General features: G+C 48.9%; 1 protein-coding gene and 1 long non-coding RNA gene across 8 annotated transcripts in view; one reads left to right on the plus strand and one right to left on the minus strand.

The window, feature by feature from the left end:
* OTUD7B (OTU deubiquitinase 7B) overlaps window positions 1-15,029 on the minus strand; it is a 28,107-nt gene extending 13,078 nt beyond the window's left edge. Inside the window, exons 1-5 of one of the 5 annotated variants that reach the window (XM_015884314.3) lie at window positions 14,872-15,029; window positions 6,599-6,730; window positions 3,641-3,785; window positions 1,072-1,242; window positions 15-230 (exon numbers count right to left, since the gene is read on the minus strand). In XM_015884314.3, coding sequence (XP_015739800.2) covers window positions 15-230; window positions 1,072-1,242; window positions 3,641-3,713 — 460 coding nt within the window. In that variant the 5' untranslated portion in view covers window positions 3,714-3,785; window positions 6,599-6,730; window positions 14,872-15,029. Of the gene's footprint in view, window positions 1-14; window positions 231-1,071; window positions 1,243-3,640; window positions 3,786-4,159; window positions 5,736-6,598; window positions 6,731-7,395; window positions 14,632-14,871 lie in introns of those variants that run through there. The other 4 variants (XM_015884315.3, XM_015884313.3, XM_015884316.3 and 1 more) reach the window with 4 other exon arrangements.
* On the plus strand, window positions 14,958-18,466 carry LOC107324357 (uncharacterized). 3 transcript variants are annotated; one of them, XR_001559478.3, is made up of 3 exons: window positions 14,958-15,055; window positions 16,802-16,855; window positions 17,223-18,466. It is a non-coding gene; the product is annotated as an uncharacterized LOC107324357 (long non-coding RNA). The 3 variants fall into 3 exon arrangements; XR_014941249.1 differs by having other exon boundaries at window positions 17,308-18,466; XR_014941248.1 differs by lacking the exon at window positions 14,958-15,055 and adding an exon at window positions 15,069-15,136.
* Window positions 18,467-19,493: the final 1,027 nt, after the last annotated feature.

Here is a 19,493-nt window from a genome sequence, read left to right on the forward strand (position 1 = left end):
ATGTAAATCCTTACCGGCCTGTTCCAGCGCCACCAGCATTGACTGCTCAATGAGGTCTCGCTCGATGAAGCTGCGGAATTCCTCTGCGTACACAGTGAGGTCGGGCAGCTGGAAGGTGGAGATGGGCATCTCCAAGAGGTGCTCGCTGCTGCCGTTGCTGGAGACGTGGGAACGAGCCAAGGAGACGATGGTGGAGCTGGCGTGAGAAATGCCTCGAGACAGGCGTTTTTCTGGAGGGGGGGAAGGAAAATAAAACACTGCCTGAATGGTGCAGAAGCAGCAAAGCTCAACAAGCATTCAGCTTGTATTGTATAGCAATTCCAGCTTCCAGCAACCAAAAAACATCTCCAAGGCAGGAATAGGGGAGTCCTCTTGCTCCTGTACTCAACACTGGTCAGGTCTTACCTTGAGTACAGTGCTTGGTTTGGGGGTGTATCCATACAGAAAGGACATGGGGTTTGGGGGTGTATCCATACAGAAAGGACATGGGGTTTGGGGGTGTATCCATACAGAGAAGGGCAATAAGACTTGGACAATGTGCCCCTATGAGGAGGGAATTGAAGGAACTTGGGGCTGTTTGGTTTGGAGAAGGTTAAGGGACGATCTCATTGCTGGCTTCCAATCCCTGCAATCCCAGCAGAGCAGGGCTGGTCTCTTCACACTGGTGACATGATGAGGGTAAATGGCTTCAAGTTGTGCCAGGTGAGGTTTGGGTTGGATATCAGGAAGAAGCTCGGTACAGAAAGGGTTGTTAAGCACTAGAATGGGAGGTGGTTGAGTCACCATCACCTGAATGCCTTTAAAAACCATTTAGATGTGGTGCTCAGGGCCATGAATTAGAGGAGGGCTGTTACAGTTAGGCCAGTATGGGTCTGACTGGATGATCTTTAAGGCCTTTTCCAACCTAAGTAACCCTATGATTGCTCCGTGTGGCTTTCTGATGATCTTTAAGGCCTTTTCCAACCTAAGTAACCCTATGATTGCTCCGTGTGGCTTTCTGATGATCTTTAAGGCCTTTTCCAACCTGAATAACCCTATGATTGCTCTACATGTCCTTCTGATGGCTCTTACCCTGCACAATATCATCCTGCCGCTGCAGTGGTGGTCTCCCAGGTCGGGCTGTCTCCTTCTCTTGGGGTTTGAAGCTGCGTCCCTCGTTAAAGGAATGAGGCAAATTCCCTGCGTGCACCTGCCGGAGCTGCTCGAAATCACTCAGTGCTGCACTCAGGTCCCAGTTTTTACCTGGATTGGAAGGTATTGAAAGCAATCACCATCATATGAAAGAAACAAGTCAGCTCCTATAGCACCCACCTGGAAACTAATAGGCTGTCCACTCCATCTGCTGCTATATTCCTGCCTGGGATTTGGATTGGAAGCAATGTAAGCATTAAATGAAGTGCCCAGCACATCAGGCTTACTGCCCATAGTCACATAGGTGGAACACTGAGTGTGCAATAGGCAGATACAGGGCTTAGAGGGAGCTGCTGCTCCTGTTGCTGGAGCCAGAACCTCCCAAGGCAGTGAGTTATGCCAGATCTACATTTCTGGCTGTAAAACGAAGGGCAGGGTCACCATAACAGCACACAGAGCACGGGACTGAAGACAAACAAACAGCATTTTGCCCTTAGGAAAAGGAAATGGAAGGTCAGGCTGTGTTATGTCCAGCAGCATGTAGGCAAGCCAATTGCTTCAGGTCAGAGCCAGAGCTTTGTTTTCTAAGCCTCCCCAATGCAGTGAAGATAATCCATTGTGATGCAGACACCACTTCTTTGCTGACCGAGTTGAACAGCTCTCATCCCTCCCGTTACTGTAGGATAACACTGGAGTAACAAAGCACAGTGAAGCCGGACTTTACAAGCTGATGGTTTTTAAACACAACCTTTTCCATGCTCTGAAAGTGGGTTTTTAACAGGCTCAGCTGACACCCAAAAGATAAAAGCAAGGCAGCAGCTCCATCACCTTCCAACAGGCTGCAGCCATTACCAGCCACATAAATTATTCATCAAAACAGATTGAACATAGAGTTGAGGGAACCCTTAAAGCATTTCCCCTTCCTTCTAACACTACCCAGCCAGCTGAAAGAGCACGTGTTAATACACCAAAGTCCTCCAGCATGCAATAAATTGACCTTTTAGAAGCCACTGTCTTCCACAGGCGAGAATATATAGCAAAAAAAGAGTCTACCATATGGCTTACATTAGAGAAAATGGTGATTTTTATGAACACTGTTAGCCTAAGCTCTTAAATTAGCAACTTAGCAGACACTGTAGAAAGAAAGCCAACTTTATATATAGTAACTCCACTACAGGAAAGCTACATAAGCTGCCAATTGGTTCATATGATAGCTCACGGATAATATGAGAAGCATTATGTCTATTTCCCAAACGGAAATATGCTTTTTAAGCATTCAAATTCTTCTGAGAGATGTAATTTGAAGTGTTTAATGACCGACTCCAAGTTATTTTAAGGTTTACCTTTCGAGGCCTTTTTTTTACCCCTTGTTTCACTCTACAAATGAACCAACAGTTTGGTATGGAGGAATGAGAGTGACCCACCAGATTAAGCTGTTGGCACATCATTACCTGCTTCAACCCAAGAGCAACAAGAGGATGCCCTAATACTGACCCAGCACAGCTGTATTTACCAGCAGCTGCTTCCAGAAATGGAAATCCTATAAGAAACGATAGAAAAATCCCTGCTTTCCCTTGTTTCCACTTGTGGAGATGTCGCTGTGTGATGAAATTGAGCCCCTGGCAGAAGGAAGAACCAAGTTTCCTTCTGAATCAAAGCCAAACTTGCACCATCACCTTTATTCCAAGGATGGGAGGGTGATGGTAAAGCTCGAGCATGGTCTTGAATCATAGAATTGCATTTAGTACAGACAAACTGCCAACTATAGTTCCCTCTGCTTCTAATGCAATGTTTCTGTCCTCCAGCATTATAGCATGGGCCAACATTTACTCACCATCCTTTCGTCAACACAAACCCAAAGGCAATGCTTGCAAGAAAGCTTACAGCCCCAAAACAATCCAGACCTGGCGGCCTCTCCTTGCTTTTGCCTATAGCTACAAGGTGAAAAACCAATTATCTACAGCCTGGAAACTGAACATGGTCATTAAGGAGCAAGCTGCTTTCTGACACCTCAACAGACTGACCCTGCTGATAGCCAGAGCCCCATGATACCCACCACAGGAGAGGTCAGTGGCCAGATAGCAGCAAAACAGCAACTTATACTGGTATAATCACACCACCTTCACAAGCAGAACGAGATAGACCAGTAAAAGTACAGCTTTGCCTATATAATTACCTCCTTGCTGCTCTGAAAACAGCCTCGCTAGCAGTGATAGTGCTGCTGACAAGCAAAACCCCCCAAGTTTTTACTAGCACTGCTGGCAGCAGCAGGAACAGAAGCTGAATGAAGCATTGCTCAGCTCCTGTTCGATTCATTCTCCTTCTAAGCATTTGAAATTCATTACCTGATGGCTGAGTAACAAGAAACCAGGGCAGAATTTCACTTCCACCTCTGCTGATGGCACCGGTAAGATGTCAATCCCCATCCTTACAGCTCCTCCCCAGCTTTCTTGCAAGCACTCAACCCACATCAAACCCCCTCCCTGCTCCCATCCCCAGCTGTACGTACCTTCCAGCAGATCTCTGGCCAGTCCTGGCTCTGCCCCTGTCGAGCGAACAAAATCCGACAGGACGATGTCCATATCCAAGGTTGTGTGTGCTCATGGATTCCTCCCAGCAGCTGGGGTCTGCAGCTCCCGGATCAACACCTCAATCTAGAAATGAGACCAACAAAGTGCTCAGATCGCATTACAGACTATAAAATAATTAGCCTGGAGAGGCAGCTCGGGGCTGGCTGAGAACTATCCGATGGCAGCTGCCCCCCAAGCCTTCTATATACAGCTAATATTGCTCTAGGAATGCTGATAATGGATCAATAACTTGGAGTGAAGCTCTGCTGCCCCATGCCCAGTTGGAGCAATGCTCTGTGTCCAGCTGTGCTAAAGGCTGAGCAGCTTTAAGGTGAATATCTCTCATCTCAAAGCAACTCAGGGCAGCTCCTCGTTGCAAAGTATCGCAGGCAAAGAGTTGGGAGAAGAAAAGAGTTTGTTTGGTAGCAGAAAACACAAAGCTCCTTTCCCTTGCCCACCTGCATTGAGAGCTGCAGCCCTTCCCAGGGCTAAAGGCTGTAATGAGATGTTCCTTTGAATGGAGTTTACCATAGGCAACAGAACTGCACCACTGCAGGAAGAGGGAGCTCAGTGCTCTTCATTTCAGCTAGCACCCTTTGCTAAAGCTTTGCTTGCTTGAAGGGCCCTTCAGCTCCACCTTGCACCGGTGTGATTCAGTTAGAGGGAAATGCAAAGCAGCTCAGCAGCTCCAGCTGTATCCCATGAGAGCTCTTCCTGCCCCAAGTCATCACCAAAACACCTCCAAAGCCAACACAGAGCCCTCCAACAGCTCATCTCCCCATAAAGGAACTAAACTGACCAGTGCAAAGATGCATTGTGCAAACCCTTCTGTTCCAACAGGTCCGAAGATTCACAAAGCCACATGTAGGTGTGTGCTCTTGTTGTGCATTCAGATCCTGATTTACTGCATTCCTCAGGGGTAGAAACAGAAAGCAGCTCCGGAGCAGCCTGGACCGGGCAAAGGCTCTTGTAGTCTTTTGTTGTTAAAGGGTTATAAAAGAAGCAAAGAAAAAGCCTGTCTGCTAATACAACCTGCTGGAAAACTCCTCCTAAGCTGAGATTTGGTACTAAGAGGGGGAATAAAGCATGTAAGGTGGGTAGACAGAGCCATCAATGCATGGAGAGGAGGGGAAACATCTTAAAACCAAGTTCATTCTGATGATGGAGAGGATCCCCCCACCCCACCAGCCACATCCCCCAACCAATGGGGAGATCTATGGGAGCAATGAGTGGGGTTGCCCCTCAGTGAAGACTCAATATCAGCAGAGCAAAAGGTAACAACTCCCTTGTGGTGGGTTCAAGACTTAAAAAGCAAAGAGGACTTTTGGAAAGCAGAAGGAAAAAAGAGCAGCAGCGCAGCAGCGCAGCCCACGCCTGCTGACTGGCAGCGTTTGCAGCTCCTTTAGCAAACTCCCTCGTGCACAAATATGTCAGCATCTCCACACTGCAAGGCAAAACACAGATGGAAAAACTCCAGGTCCAACGACACAGTGATGAACTGCCGGAGATTTATCAATAGGGTTCATCCACCCTCTCCCCCCCTTGTGCTGTTATTGATTACTTTGCTCATAGTGAGCTGCCTCCCTTCTGCTTTTGGCATCACTCTGGGCACTGGGCAGGATGCTGAGATGTGGCTGCATAGGGAGCACAGTGTGCAGCCCTGTCCTCCTCCTCTTCCTCCTCCTTCAGCCTCAGAGCCTGCTATAAGAATAGGAACCACACTGTGCCCATCCCTCCTGCTGCACCAGGTAGGAAACGAAGCCCAAAGACATTTGCAACCACAAGTGTTAGAGGATCACAGAGTGTTGCCCTGCAAAAAAACCCAAAGTGTTCCAGGTATCAGCACACCAAAACCCCCCCAGGAATACACACAGATGCATTTACCACCCTGTTAAAACCAACAGCTTCCAGTACTGATCTCTATGATGCTGACAGACCTTTGCAGGACGCACAGGTGGGAATTAAACAAATTAAAGCCTGAGAATTCATGTTTTAATCTCTCCTTGGAATCCCAGCTTTCCTATGGTCCAATGCACAGACACCCACCAACCCAGCCCCATAGAGACCCACCACCCCAGCCCCACAGACACCCACCACCCCAGCCCCACAGACACCACTTTCCCTCTAGCACACAACCAGAACAGCACAAACCTTTTGGAAACCCCTCATTTCCCCATCTGGACATGGGCAGACCCCCCAAAGGTGGATGAATGCACCCCTATCCCAGCACACAGCCCCATCCTGGCTATACCCCACAGCTTCACTTTTTGGGCTACAAGCAGGAGACTTTCTCATTGCTTTTAGCACTGACATCACATTGCAGCCCAAACAGGGCAGGATCAGAGCTGAGATAAAGCAATCACAGCTGCCACTCACGCAGGCACCTTAGGGTGAGTGCTTTGTAAACAGCTTTCGGGGAGCAAAGCTGTGGCCTATTACACACAGCCCATGGGCTACGTACCTGTAGTATGTTGGCAGCGTGCTGGGATAGTGGCAGACATTCACATTTATAACAGCTCCAAGAACAAACCAGCACCTGGCTCAGCAGTTAAGCATCACCCTCACCTCAAAAAGCTTCTCTTAAATCCAGGCAGCTCCATTTCTTTGCAATGCAGCCATTGGCAGCATCACCCCCATAGATAGGGATGCAAAGCCTCTGCCATAGAGGACTCATATCCAGGCTTGGCTTCACACCAATGAGGTTTCATATCCTACCCGGAACATTGACATAAAGGACCAGAAGAGATGACTGGGAAAGAAGAGTGCCTCATTCACAATGAAATGTGTGCAAAGATTGAGATTTGAATAAGAGCACTGCTGTGAGGCTTACAATTGCACATTGTTATTGCATCCAGGCAGTCAAACCTCGCTCTGCCTTGAACTATGGAAACACTCACTTGGATGGGATTTAACCCAGTTGAATTCAGAACTCTTCTGCTCTCTGTCTCGGGTTCCTAGCTGCTATCACAGCTGAGTGGTTCTGCTGCTGCTTTCCAGCTTGCTTCGTGTGATGTTGTCATCTCCTTATCCTTTAATGATAAGATCATGGGTATTAAAGCACCAGAGACAAGAGGTCACTGTCACATTGCTGCTCTTACGTCTGTGCTGACACAGACCCCAGCTGCCCCCAGGACCCTGCAGTGCCTGTGTCCAAACACGACAAGAGTTATTCATTTCCTCCTGAAATCTGTGGTGTTCTCTTAATTACAACAGCATTAATTAATTAGAATAGCATTATTTTACTGCATTCTAACGCCACCCTCAAAGCCACGCAAACAGGCTCCTATCCAGCAGGCTGGGAAGATACCTTCAACTTTCCCTTCGCATTTAATTGCCTTTATATTTTATCTTCCATGCTTCCACCTCTGCAAATCACATCTCAAACCTCTGAGCCGGTGGGAGCACTCGGATCCAACACCTGACATGAGGATTATTCACCTTACAACAGCCTGCTAAGAAGCTGCCCTCCACCAGAGACCATGGAGCATTAAATCCACTGGGAGCTTTCAACTCAGCCACCCCTAATCACAGGCTCCCATTATAATTATATGGCTTTTCCATTGATATTCCACAGCACAACAAGCCCAAAGTACTCAGCTGGGATGGCCCCCTGCCTTTGCTGATTACAATTGACTCCCCAGCCCCAGTGCAGCACCCATAGGACCAAAGCAAAGCGTTGCACACCAAAGCTCACCTTTAAAAACAAGCAGAAAGCACCAGAATGGCCCATAAAGCTCCAAAGGAAAGCAAACCTCAGCCCAACATCAGCTCAACACCATGAGACACAAGCAGACAGAGCCCTGTACCACCATGGGGTCAAGATCCTCTTTGAGCTGTGTGTGACTCCTCACTTTAGAGACCACAATGTCCTGGTCTGTTCCAAATTCCTCTTGTACTGTGATGCAAGCCCTGAGCTATGTGAAACCAGAGCAGGCATCGGGCTGTTCACTCCTCGTGCTTCCTAATTACAACCCCCCCCTACATTCGAGGTGTTTGCTGGCATCTCTCAGACCTCAGATATGCCAGATAAAACTGGAATCAGTGCTTCACGCAGCCAAACCTCTCCCCCATCCCAAATGCTTGTAGCCCTCGCGCTCCATTCATACTTCCCAGGTCTCCCTCCAAAGGCCATAAAGATAAAGGACTCAGTTAACAGCTCTGGGCAGCTCACACGTGGCACACGTTCCTATTGCTTCCCATCCTCCTTTTTTTCTATAGGAACAACACGTTTGCTAAAGGAATTCAAGCAGGACTTCAGTCAACTTGCTCAGGTTTGCTGCTCCCACTTGCAGCACAGCAACACCCAAAGGTGGAACCAGAAACACCAAACTCCTGCTATGGAAGAATCATAGAATCACAGAATGGCCTGGGTTGAAAAAGGACCATAATCATCACCTGGTTTCAACCTCTTGCTGTGTGTAGGGTCATTAACCAGCAGCACAGAGCCATATTAAGCCTGGCCTTGAATGCCTGCAGGGCTGGGGTACACACAGCCTGTGTTACAGCAGCAATTCATAGCTCAGCTATGGATGGCTCCATAACCCACAGCACCTCAATAGGGAGAAACCCAAAGCACAGCCATGGTGCACCCAGCTCAAAGGAAAGGATCCCATTGGGATTTCACTCTGCTTCCATCTAATAACAGCCTAACGATGCTGTGATGCTAAAGCCATTCGCAGCTGGATCACCTCGGGTTGAAACGTGTGCATTTAGCAGTGCCTGCAGTCATTTCTCCTTGAAATAAGGTTTATGAGGCAATATAACCCCAGGTGTGTCACCATCACCGTCCTCTGCAACCCCCATTCAAACCACAGGGATCAGAGCTCGGGTTTAACCCCAGTTAAACAGCCACCATTGACCTTGCCTGAAGCAGGGAAGGATTGCTCACACCAGCTGCTTTCTAGGAAGATGTGTAGAAATAGGAACCTCTGATATTGGTGTCCAGAGCTGCAAGCAACACATGCAGGGTGAGCAGCACCAGCACCAAGCTCCTCCATGAAGGCAGATTCCTGTATGAACCTGGGCTTAAACACAACAGGATTAGTCAAAAGCATCCCTTTAAGATCCTATTTTAGGAGTGCATTAACCCAATTTCAACTATTTGGGGCTTCCCACCCCGTATTGAAGATTTACATCAGCAAACAACTCGAGGTGTAATGCAGTTCTTCAGGGTGTAATGCAGTTCTTCAGGGTGTAATGCAGTTCTTCAGGGTGTAATGGAGTTCTTCTCAAGCTTTCCTTCAGTAATGTGGGCTCCAAACGATGCTAAAAGGCTCCTGAAAGGTCAACCCACCCCCCCCATCCAACATGAGGATGCTTCAATCAATTACAGCAATAATAGGAAGGGTCAATGGGCATTTGGGGCCAGAGCATCCAACACAGAGGTGCTGCATGGAATGGTTTTAAGCCTGATTCACTGCTCTCTGTTGTCCCATTCAGAAAGGATGGCTGAATTCAATGCTGCTGGAAGCATCTCCCCCTGCTTTGCTGTCACACCATCACACTTCACAAGTGTGGTTCTCTGTTAGGAAGGCATTGAGCCCTCGGCGTTGGGCTCACGTCAGAGATGACTCCTATATGAGAAAACCCCTATTTCCTCCTGCAGACAAACTCGGACTTCACACCCACAGCCTGAACACTGATTAATTCCCCTCGTCACCTCGCCGTCACTGCTTGGCACCGAATCACTTCGGTCATCTCGTGCCAGCTGCTTTATCAGCTACGTGCAAACACCAGAGGAAAGCACGGGGCACAACTGTGTGCTGCTCAAACCTTCTGAACCAGAGCCTTCCTAAATCAGCTTGAATACAAGGCCTGAGTGGGGCCTTATACCCTGCATAGGACCTGTAGCCCTATATGGAGCCTGTGAGGGGCCTGTACCCCTATATAGAGCCTACGTGGGACCTGGAACCCTATATAGAGCCTGTACCCCTATATAGAGCCTGTACCCTATATAGAGCCTGTGTGGGACCTATGTAGAGCCTACGTGGGACCTGTACCCCTATATAGAGCCTGTACCCTATATAGAGCCTGTGTGGGACCTATGTAGAGCCTACGTGGGACCTGTACCCCTATATAGAGCCTGTACCCCTATATAGAGGCTGTGTGGGGCCTGAACCCCTATGTAGAGCCTACGTGGGACCTGTAACCCTATATAGAGCCTGTGAGGGTCCTGTACCCCTATATAGAGCCTGTACCCCTATACAGAGACTGTGTGGGGCCTGAACCCCTATGTAGAGCCTACGTGGGACCTGTAACCCTATATAGAGCCTGTACCCCTATACAGAGCCTGTGTGGGGCCTGAACCCCTATGTAGAGCCTACATGGGACCTGTACCCCTATATAGAGCCTGTACCCCTATATAGAGCCTGTGAGGGGCCTGTTCCCCTATATAGAGCCTGTGTGGGAGCTGTAACCCTATATAGAGCCTGTACCCCTATACAGAGCCTGTGTGGGACCTGTACCCCTATATAGAGCCTACGTGGGACCTGAACCCCTACGCTATAAGCTCTCCAAAGGCCAACCCTATCCAGACATGGCATGAAATCTTCACTTCCAGTGCAAAAGAATGAATAGAACAAGAAATGAAATGCAGCAGTGCCCACAGATGGGCCCACACAGCAACCAAACCACAGCCAGGCACCACCCAAAGCTCTGGGCACACCGAGATGCTCTATATGTGGGTCCAAACCTCAAAGCAAAGCAAGAAACAGGTGTCTTCCATTGGGACTTTGAGTATTTCCTGCTCGCTCAGGGCAGGACACAGTAACCAAAACTATATTAGGAAACCTTACAGTTCCAGCCCAAGGAAAAACGTTTCCTTTTGCGTCAAAAGCAAATCTACTTCACTCTGCCATTCGCTTTTAAATCAACATCATAAAAGACAGCAGAGACCGAAGATGAATATCAGCATCGAATGCATTTGAATGCTCTCTTTGCAGTGCACCTATTTGGGTTTTAAGCTGAATTTAGGTTGGGTGGCTGCTCCCCAGCCTTGTTTCTGAACTCTGCTTTCTTAAGGTTGGGGTGCATGAGCAGCAGGAAGACTTTAAGGTCATTTGTGCTCCTTAATGAGGAGGGAAATGAGTAACAGAGAGAGCAAGGGTGGGCTGAGCAGGGCAGGACCTTTGGGAAGCAGCAGCCAATGTATGGGATAGGGATATAGGGCCTGTTGTTTGAATGCAGCATTAAATCCTTGCACATAGCACTCCATTAGCACTTCACCTATAGGTTCCTCTGCTTCTCCTGCACAGGCTGGCAGTGCTTTGCTCTGCCCAATACATGCAGGGTCTGAACATAGCCCTGCTTCCAGGGCAGTGATGTGATGGTGTGATTACACCGTGAGTCACAAGCAGCATGGAACTATAATAAGCTCCAAACAGCATTTCTCACTCAGTCACCACACCCATAAGAAAAAAAACAGAGAGTGAAAGCCATGCAATCCCAAACCACAGCCAGGACAGGCTGCACCTACAGCTGGATCAGACCTTTGTTCTTCCAGGCAGGGAAACAACCACGTGCAAAAACGTGACCGTGTTTGCTTCTACTTGAACCTTTCCAAAGCAAGATCACGATAGGCAGCAAGGGAAATAAGGGAGATGATGGTCTGTGCGAGGGGTGAAAGCCTGCAGAGCCTCCAATTGTACATGCACAGGGAAGATGTCTGAACTCTGAGATCTTAAAGCCAAAACCAGCCCCAAGCTGCATGGAGCAGCACTCAGCTTTAACATAGAACACAATGCAGCCTGTTGCTTTCCCCTCTGCAGGACTGGCTCATGATGCAACCCAAGGCAAGCAGGGCAGGACTTTGGTGTCTCAAGGAGCCCACACTTGTGCTGACCAACCCCTTCTTTTTTACCTGCTAAGACTTATCAGAACAGCTACCAGCAAAATAAGCTACTGGCATGGTTGTGCTCCAAGCAAGAGAGATGGAAAGCAAAGCAAAACTAACACAGATGTTTGGTTTTGAGATGTGAAGGGCAGGCTGGGGTTGGGGTGGGTGCAGCACTGCACTGTCTGCTGGGCACAGCCACGTCTGAACCCAGATTTCTTGCATTATAAAGATGGAGACTTGGAAGCCCCTGTAGGACTGCAGATCTCCGGCCCAATTTGTGCTGCTCTGGGACATCACACAAGGAAAAAGCTGCCTTAAAGAACCACTATATGCTGTTGCTCAAGGAATTCAGAGCACGAGGAAAGCAGCAGCGGTGAAGCAAGAGTCGCACTCGACAAACCTTCATTGCAACTGTTTTTATACAGTTAGCTTCTCTTCGGAGAGAGCTTGACCCTGTTTTCGTGGGTTCCTTTGCTCTAAATCCAGCCGGACTCATTTCAACATTCAGATGATTCTAAAGCTGCAGAACATGCCTGCAAGCAGCGGGACGGAGCCTCAAAGCCACGTGGATGTCAGCTTCAAACACAGACAGAGCGGATCCGTTACCTGCACAGCGTTAATCTGCATCCATTCCTCTTTAAAGGGGGCTTGTACTTACCAGGTTAAATCCTAAACCAAAGACTTTCTACTTTCAAGAGGGTTTGTACTTACCAGGTTAAATCCCAATTCTATTTCCAAACAGCTCTTGAAGCAAAGCAAGGGCTCACACCCCAGGTGCCTTAACACAGAGCTGACCCATCCTAACTCCCTTCCCATGTTAACCAAACACATACCTAAAATAAACACATGGAAACTCAGCCTGAGACAAATGCACCTGCTAAAATCAGGCCATAACTATTTCCAGCCCAGAACCAGGCTCTTGGTTGAAACCAGATGATCTTTGAGGTCCCTTTTTTAACCCAGGCCTTACAATTCTATGATCCTGGCCCTACAATTAGTGCTGGGTTTTAAACAGCTTCTCCTTAAGAAGCGTGAAATCCCACCGAGCTTTGCTATCAGCATTTCACACTATGGCATGATGTTATCCTGAGGTCAGCATGAGACATGAGACAACACAAACCAAGTGCTGGGAACCCAAAGTTTGGCTTCAATGAGCTTAAAAGGAACTTAAAGCACAACTTCAGGAGCCCCAAAGCCTGGCTTCAAGGAGCTCAAAGCCTTATGTATGGAACTTAAAGCACAAAGGAACTTAATGCACAGCTTTAGGAGCCCCAAAGCCTGGCTTCAAGGAGCTCAAAGCCTGGTGTATGGAACTTAAAGCTCAAAGGAACTTAAAGCACAGCTTCAGGAGCCCCAAAGCCTGGCTTCAAGGATCTCAAAGCTTTATGTATGGAACTTAAAGCACAAAGGAACTTAAAGCACAACTTCAGGAGCCCAAAGCCTGGCTTCAAGGAGCTCAAAGCTTTATGTATGGAACTTAAAGCACAACTTCAGGAGCCCAAAGCCTGGCTTTAAGGATCTCAAAGCCTGGTGTATGGAACTTAAAGCTCAAAGGAACTTAAAGCACAACTTCAGGAGCCCCAAAGCCTGGCTTCAAGGAGCTTAAAAGGAACTTAAAGCACATTTTCAGGAGCCCCAAAGCCTGGTGTATGGAACTTAAAGCACAAAGGAACTTAAAGCACAACTTCAGGAGCCCAAAGCCTGGCTTCAAGGAGCTCAAAGGAACTTAAAGCACAGCTTCAGGAGCCCCAAAGCCTGGTGTATGGAACTTAAAGCACAACTTCAGGAGCCCCAAAGCCTGACTTCAAGGATCTCAAAGCCTTATGTATGGAACTTAAAGCACAAAGGAACTTAAAGCCTGGCTTCAGGAGCCCCAAAGCCTGGTGTATGGAACTTAAAGCACAACTTCAGGAGCCCCAAAGCCTGGCTTTAAGGATCTCAAAGCCTTATGTATGGAACTTAAAGCACAAAGGAACTTAAAGCACAGCTTCAGGAGCCCCAAAGCCTGGCTTCAAGGAGCTCAAAGCCTGGTGTATGGAACTTAAAGCACAACTTCAGGAGCCCCAAAGCCTGGCATCCTGAGCTCAAATAGACAACAGAAAGCACACCCAGCCATACTGAGAGCTGTGAACACACACTGGGCTCAGATAGAAGAAATCCAGCACTGTCAGCAACGCGATGCAAACAACTCCAGCCACTGTTTGGACTTTTCCAGCTGGAAATATCACCATTATTATTATAACCTGCCCTATGATACGAGGCTGAACATCACACCCAGTGTGCAGGCAGACACTCAGTGCCATCCATACCCATACAAATAGCACCCTTTGGGGTTAAGGTCCCATCACAGCGGTCCCATTTGGGATCCCTATGGGTACCGGGGCACAATGAAGGCAGTTCTCCTCCTGAGCTCTGGGGCTGAAAGCTCCACAGCTAAAAGCTCCATGGCCATCACCCCACTATAGGGTCCACCCTTTAGGCCCAGAGGGTTTGGCGATGGCAGAGCTGAGCGGCTTTCCATGTCGGGATCTTCCCTTGTCGGGATCTATCTTCCCATGTCAGGATCTTCCTTCTCATGTCGGGATCTATCTTCCCATGTCAGGATCTTCCTTCTCATGTCGGGATCTATCTTCCCATGTCAGGATCTTCCTTCTCATGTCGGGATCTATCTTCCCATGTCAGGATCTTCCTTCTCCTGTTGGGATCTTCCTTCCCATGTTGGGATCTTATCTTCCCATGTCGGGATCTTCCCATCCCATGCCGGGACCTTCCCATGTCGGGATCCTTCCATGTCAGGATCTATCTTCCTATGTCGGGATCTTTCTATGTCAGGATCTATCTTCCCATGTCGGGATCTTATCTTCCTATGTCAGGATCTTCCCATGTCGGGATCTATCTTCCCATGTCAGGATCTTCCCATGTCGGGATCTTATCTCTCCATCTTGGGATCTTTCCATGTCGGGATCTTCCTTCCCATGTCGGGATCTATCTTCCTATGTCAGGATCTTCCCATATCGGGATCTTCCCATGTCGGGATCGAAGTAAAGCACCAGATCCCCGCTCTATGGGACGGGACACGGCACCGCCCGCACCCATCCCGGTTCTATGGGGCCGCCCCCACCGCCATGCCCCCCCATGGGGGGGGGGGGGGGGGGGAGTCGGTTCCTAACGGCCCCGGGTTGACCCCCCCCATGTCCTGTGATGGGGTGGGGATCTATGGGGGGTCCCTATAACCCAGAGACCCCCTCACCGCCCCCCCCATAAGCCCGGCCCGGTCGCAAAGAAAACTTTCCCGATCTCAACGCGTCCCCAGCGGGGTTATGTAGATTATGTTACCTGCTAACGGCTCCATGGTGCTGTATGACCGCCGAACCCGAGGCCACGATCCCGGTGGGGCAAAAGGGGACGGGGAAAGGGGGGGAGGAAAAAGGGGAGGGGGAACGGAGCTCGGTGGTGTCGCTGCCGTCTCCACCCGCCCGGAACTCTGGGCCGCCCACGTTTCCACCCGGAACGTTTTTAGGTGAGCACACAGCCGCCCCGCCGGGCAGCGCTGGGCCAATGGCGGCTCGATATGGCCCCGCCTCGGCCGCACTGCGCATGCGTGAGGGGAAGGGGATTTGGGGTGGTTGTGTGGGGTCTGTGTTCATTATAGGGTCTGTGTCTGTTCTATGGGGGCTGTGTGAGTGGGTAGGACCCGTGGGGGCCATACAAGGCCCGAGTGGGCTCAGTGTGCTCATCATGGGGCACATATCCCCTGTATGGGACCTGTAGCCCTATATAGAGCCTATGAGGGGTCTGTAACCATATATAGAGCCTGTTTGGGGCCTGAACCCCTATATAGAGCCTGTGTGGGACCTGTAGCCCTATATAGAGCCTGTATGGGGCCTGTAGCCCTATATAGAGCCTGTATGGGACCTGTAGCCCTATATAGAGCCTGTGTGGGACCTGTAGCCCTATATAGAGCCTATGAGGGGTCTGTAACCCTATATAGAGCCTGTATGGGGCCTGAACCCCTACATAGAGCCTGTATGGGGCTTGTACCCCTATATAGAGCCTGTGAGGGACCTATGACCCCAATATAGAGCCTGTGTGGGGACTATAACCCTATATAGAGCCTGTATGGGGCTTGTACCCCTGTATAGGGCCTATGAGGGGCCTGTACCCCTATATAGAGCCTGTATGGGGCCTGAACCCCTATATAGAGCCTGTATGGGGCTTGTACCCCTATATAGAGCCTGTGTGGGGATTGTAACCCTATATAGAGCCTATGAGGGGCCTGTAGCCCTATATAGAGCCTGTATGGGGCCTGTACCCCTATATAGGGCCTGTGTGGGACTATACCCCTTTATCAAGCCTGTGAGGGACCTGTACCCCTATATAGAGCCTATGAGGGGCTTGTACCCCTATATAGAGCCTATGAGGGGCTTGTACCCCTATATAGAGCCTGTGTGGGGCCTGTAGCCCTATATAGAGCCTGTGTGGGACCTGTAGCCCTATATAGAGCCTGTTTGGGGCCTGAACCCCTATATAGAGCCTGTATGGGGCTTGTACCCCTATATAGAGCCTGTGAGGGACCTATGACCCCAATATAGAGCCTGTGTGGGGACTATAACCCTATATAGAGCCTGTATGGGGCTTGTACCCCTGTATAGGGCCTATGAGGGGCCTGTACCCCTATATAGAGCCTGTGTGGGGACTGTAACCCTATATAGAGCCTATGAGGGGCCTGTATCCCTATATAGAGCCTGTGTAGGATCTGTACCTATATATAGGGCCTGTGTGGGACTATACCCCTTTATCAAGCCTGTGTGGGACCTGTACCCCTATATAGAGCCTGTGTGGGGAGTGTAGCCCTATATAGAGCCTGTGTGGGGCCTGTAGCCCCATTAGAACCCACAATGCTTGCATGAAGATCCCACTCCTCCCCATTCTGCTTCTCCAGGAGGTTCCTATGACTGCCAGGCATCCAACAGCACTGAAGGCCCCAACCCCACTCTTGGGTGTGCTATGGGGACAGCACAGCACTGAGTGGGTCGGGGCCTGGTGCTGGGCAGGCAGCACACACAACCCTATTGCCAAGTGCTTCACATTCCCTGTGCTGTGGGTGCTGGCAGCCCAAAGGGAGAAGCACGTTGACAATGTGCCCTTGGCGGCTGCTGTTCTGAGCCGGGTGGTTGTGTCTTCATAGAGCTGAATTAAAGGGTTTGGTGGCCATTTGCACGCTCCATTTCTGCCTTGATTCATGATCTTCCATTTGGTTTTGCAGCTTTGGTTTGGTGTCTTTCCATACATCTATTCCTGGTGCAGCATAATGGAGGAGGTGAGTGAGGATGGGGGCTGGAGAACCCCCCCACACACACACAGGGCTCATCATGTGCAGCAATTCAGCTGATCCCAGGGCTGAATCGCAGCCTTTGTTCTCCACCAGCAACCCAACGTTGTTTATGTCTCTCACAAAAGGATTGTTTATCGTGTATGTCGGGCACAGAAAAGAAAGAACACACTGTGCTATGGAGTCCCGGACCCCCAGGATCCTTCCCCATCCCCCCCCCCTTTATCCCTATTGCAGTGTTTGTTCATAGCAGAGATCTGAGTGCCCCTCATTTCCCTGCAATCAATAGCAATGGTGTGGCTTCAAGTCCTGCTGCTTGTGCAGGCTTTGTGTCATATCCTCCTTCTCTTTTCAGCTGCTTGCAGTGATGGTGACGGGTCAGCAAGGCATGGGAATGAAATCTTACCTCTTTTCTGACAGTTTTAATTCAAATCTTTCAGTTTCCACACCTGGGATAACTGATTTTATCAATGAATTTGCCTCTGAAAGTGCTACAGATGGAAAGGAATGAGGCTTCCATAGCCAAAACCAAGCAGGGGTACAGCCATAGAGACAGCAGCCCACTGGACTTCTGACCCAACTACAGCCCCTGCTGGACAGCCCAAGAGCTGAGCAGGAGCTGGCCTGAAGGAGAGGCCCATATGTTGTATGGGATTGTAGAGTGACACTGTACCAGCTTGTCTGAGCCCATTGAGCCCCCATAATTTACCAGCTAACACCCTTCCTTGTCCCTCAATGCATTGGGAGCAGCCTCTAAGACTCCTATGCTTCTAAGCTTCCAAGGTTCTGAGCTTCCAAGGTTCTGAGCTTCCAAACTCTCCCAGCTCTGCAATAATGATCCTTATTCCTTTGGTAACAAGGAGCATCATCTCTCAATGAGCAAAACAAGGAGGTTTTCTGCTTCTTCTGGAGCTTCAGACATTGATCATCAGCAGAAGAAATAACCAGTGTGTCCAGAACAGCACGGGGTCCCAAAGCAAAGCTAAATGACAAGCACCTCTACAACGCTTTGCATCACAGATATAAAGGGGGATTAAAGCCAGGCCCTGACTGAGTGCAATGACTCGCCTGGATTTGCTGGGGGACGTTAGGATAAAGCAGTAGAGTGCCATAAAGAGGATAAAGGATTGGAGTCGGCGAGGATAAAGGCGGAGGAACAGATGGTGAGCATTGCCAAGACTGGAGAAGTGAGCTCAAGACATGGGATAGCATTCATTTCAGCAGCAAACAGAAACATATGACAACAGAGCACAAGGATTTGGGACACAAAGTCCTTTCAGCTTCACTTGGCCTTGACCAGTTTGGCTTTGGATTGACTTGAGACATCTTCAAGGTGATGAAAAGAGCTTTAAAACTCACTTGGAAGAGCTTTTCTTGCCTTAAAACTCACTGGAGCTTTTCACATATTGCATGGAGCAGCCAATTAACTCCATATAATTGATGTATATGTGGCCTTTCCAACAGGATTTGGATTTGCTTTTGGACCCAAAAGCACCTATGGTCATTTTGTTCTGTTCCCACCCCCCGTATCACTATTAAAAGCAGAAGCACAACAAGATTATGAACAAATAACGAGGTGAAATAAACCATCATAATGAATTACACTCATTTTCCAAGGGCAATAAAAAACCACAGGCCAGAGCTGAATAGATACAGCAATGATTCCCAAGTCAAAAGAGATGCTTGTATTTACAGGACAGGGATTGTGATGCAAATAGATTCCTATTTTCCTCTATTAAGAATGAAGCAGAACTTTAAAGACGTGAGATACCAAAGGTTGCAGAGGGAAGGAATGCTCTGCTATGGGGTTATGTGTGGTGTCCATGCTTGCAGCCTTGAACTAATGAAGATAAAAACTGATTGAGCTCTTCTAATAGACAGTGCTGTAATCCCAGGACAATCCTGTCTAAACTTAGGTACCCAGATCGGCCTCGAAGCTGTTCCTGCACTGAACAGCAACAGGGATGGAGTCGTTATCACTGAGATAAGGAGGATTTTAGTGAAGATACCAATTATTCTATAGGAATGTGAAACCAGGGCCAGGTTCCAGCAGCAGAACCAACCCAAGGTGCCTTTTCCTATGGCTGAATGCATTGGAAGCACAAGGTTTGTGCCCACATCCCTTACATTGGGATCCAGCTCAGCAGCTGATGCCTTAAGGTGGACAAAGAACAAGACATTTGCATTCCTTTAGGGCCAAAGAGAAGATACACTTAAGGCTTATTTAGTTGCAATTTCTGCAGGCCAAGCAATGCAGTTTGCCATGCACACCCCCATTAGCTCCTAAGCAAGGCATCAGTTTGAATAGCAGGACTAAAACCTGATGGAGAAAAGGGGAGCTGCTTAATTGGAGGTGAAAGGCAGGATTTACGCACTGATCCATCCCCATATAAATAGGAACTTGGCAGCACGACCCTCTGTTTGCTCAGCCCCTTTTTAGCTCCGTGGCTGGAAATAGAAGCTAATCCCAACTGCGGTTCTTACTGTGATTAATGGGAGCAAAGGCTGCTTTGGGGATGGTGATCCTGGAGCAAAGCGTTGCAGGGGAGGTAGTGAAAGGAGGGTTATGGGGTTTGTATAATGGGGATATAAGGGGGGAAAGGCTCCATCTGACATACCTGAAAGG

Source organism: Coturnix japonica, unplaced genomic scaffold (genome assembly GCF_054131305.1).
Source record: "Coturnix japonica strain WE unplaced genomic scaffold, WE-NBRP24 Scf062, whole genome shotgun sequence".
NCBI classification, from domain to species: Eukaryota; Metazoa; Chordata; class Aves; order Galliformes; family Phasianidae; genus Coturnix; species Coturnix japonica.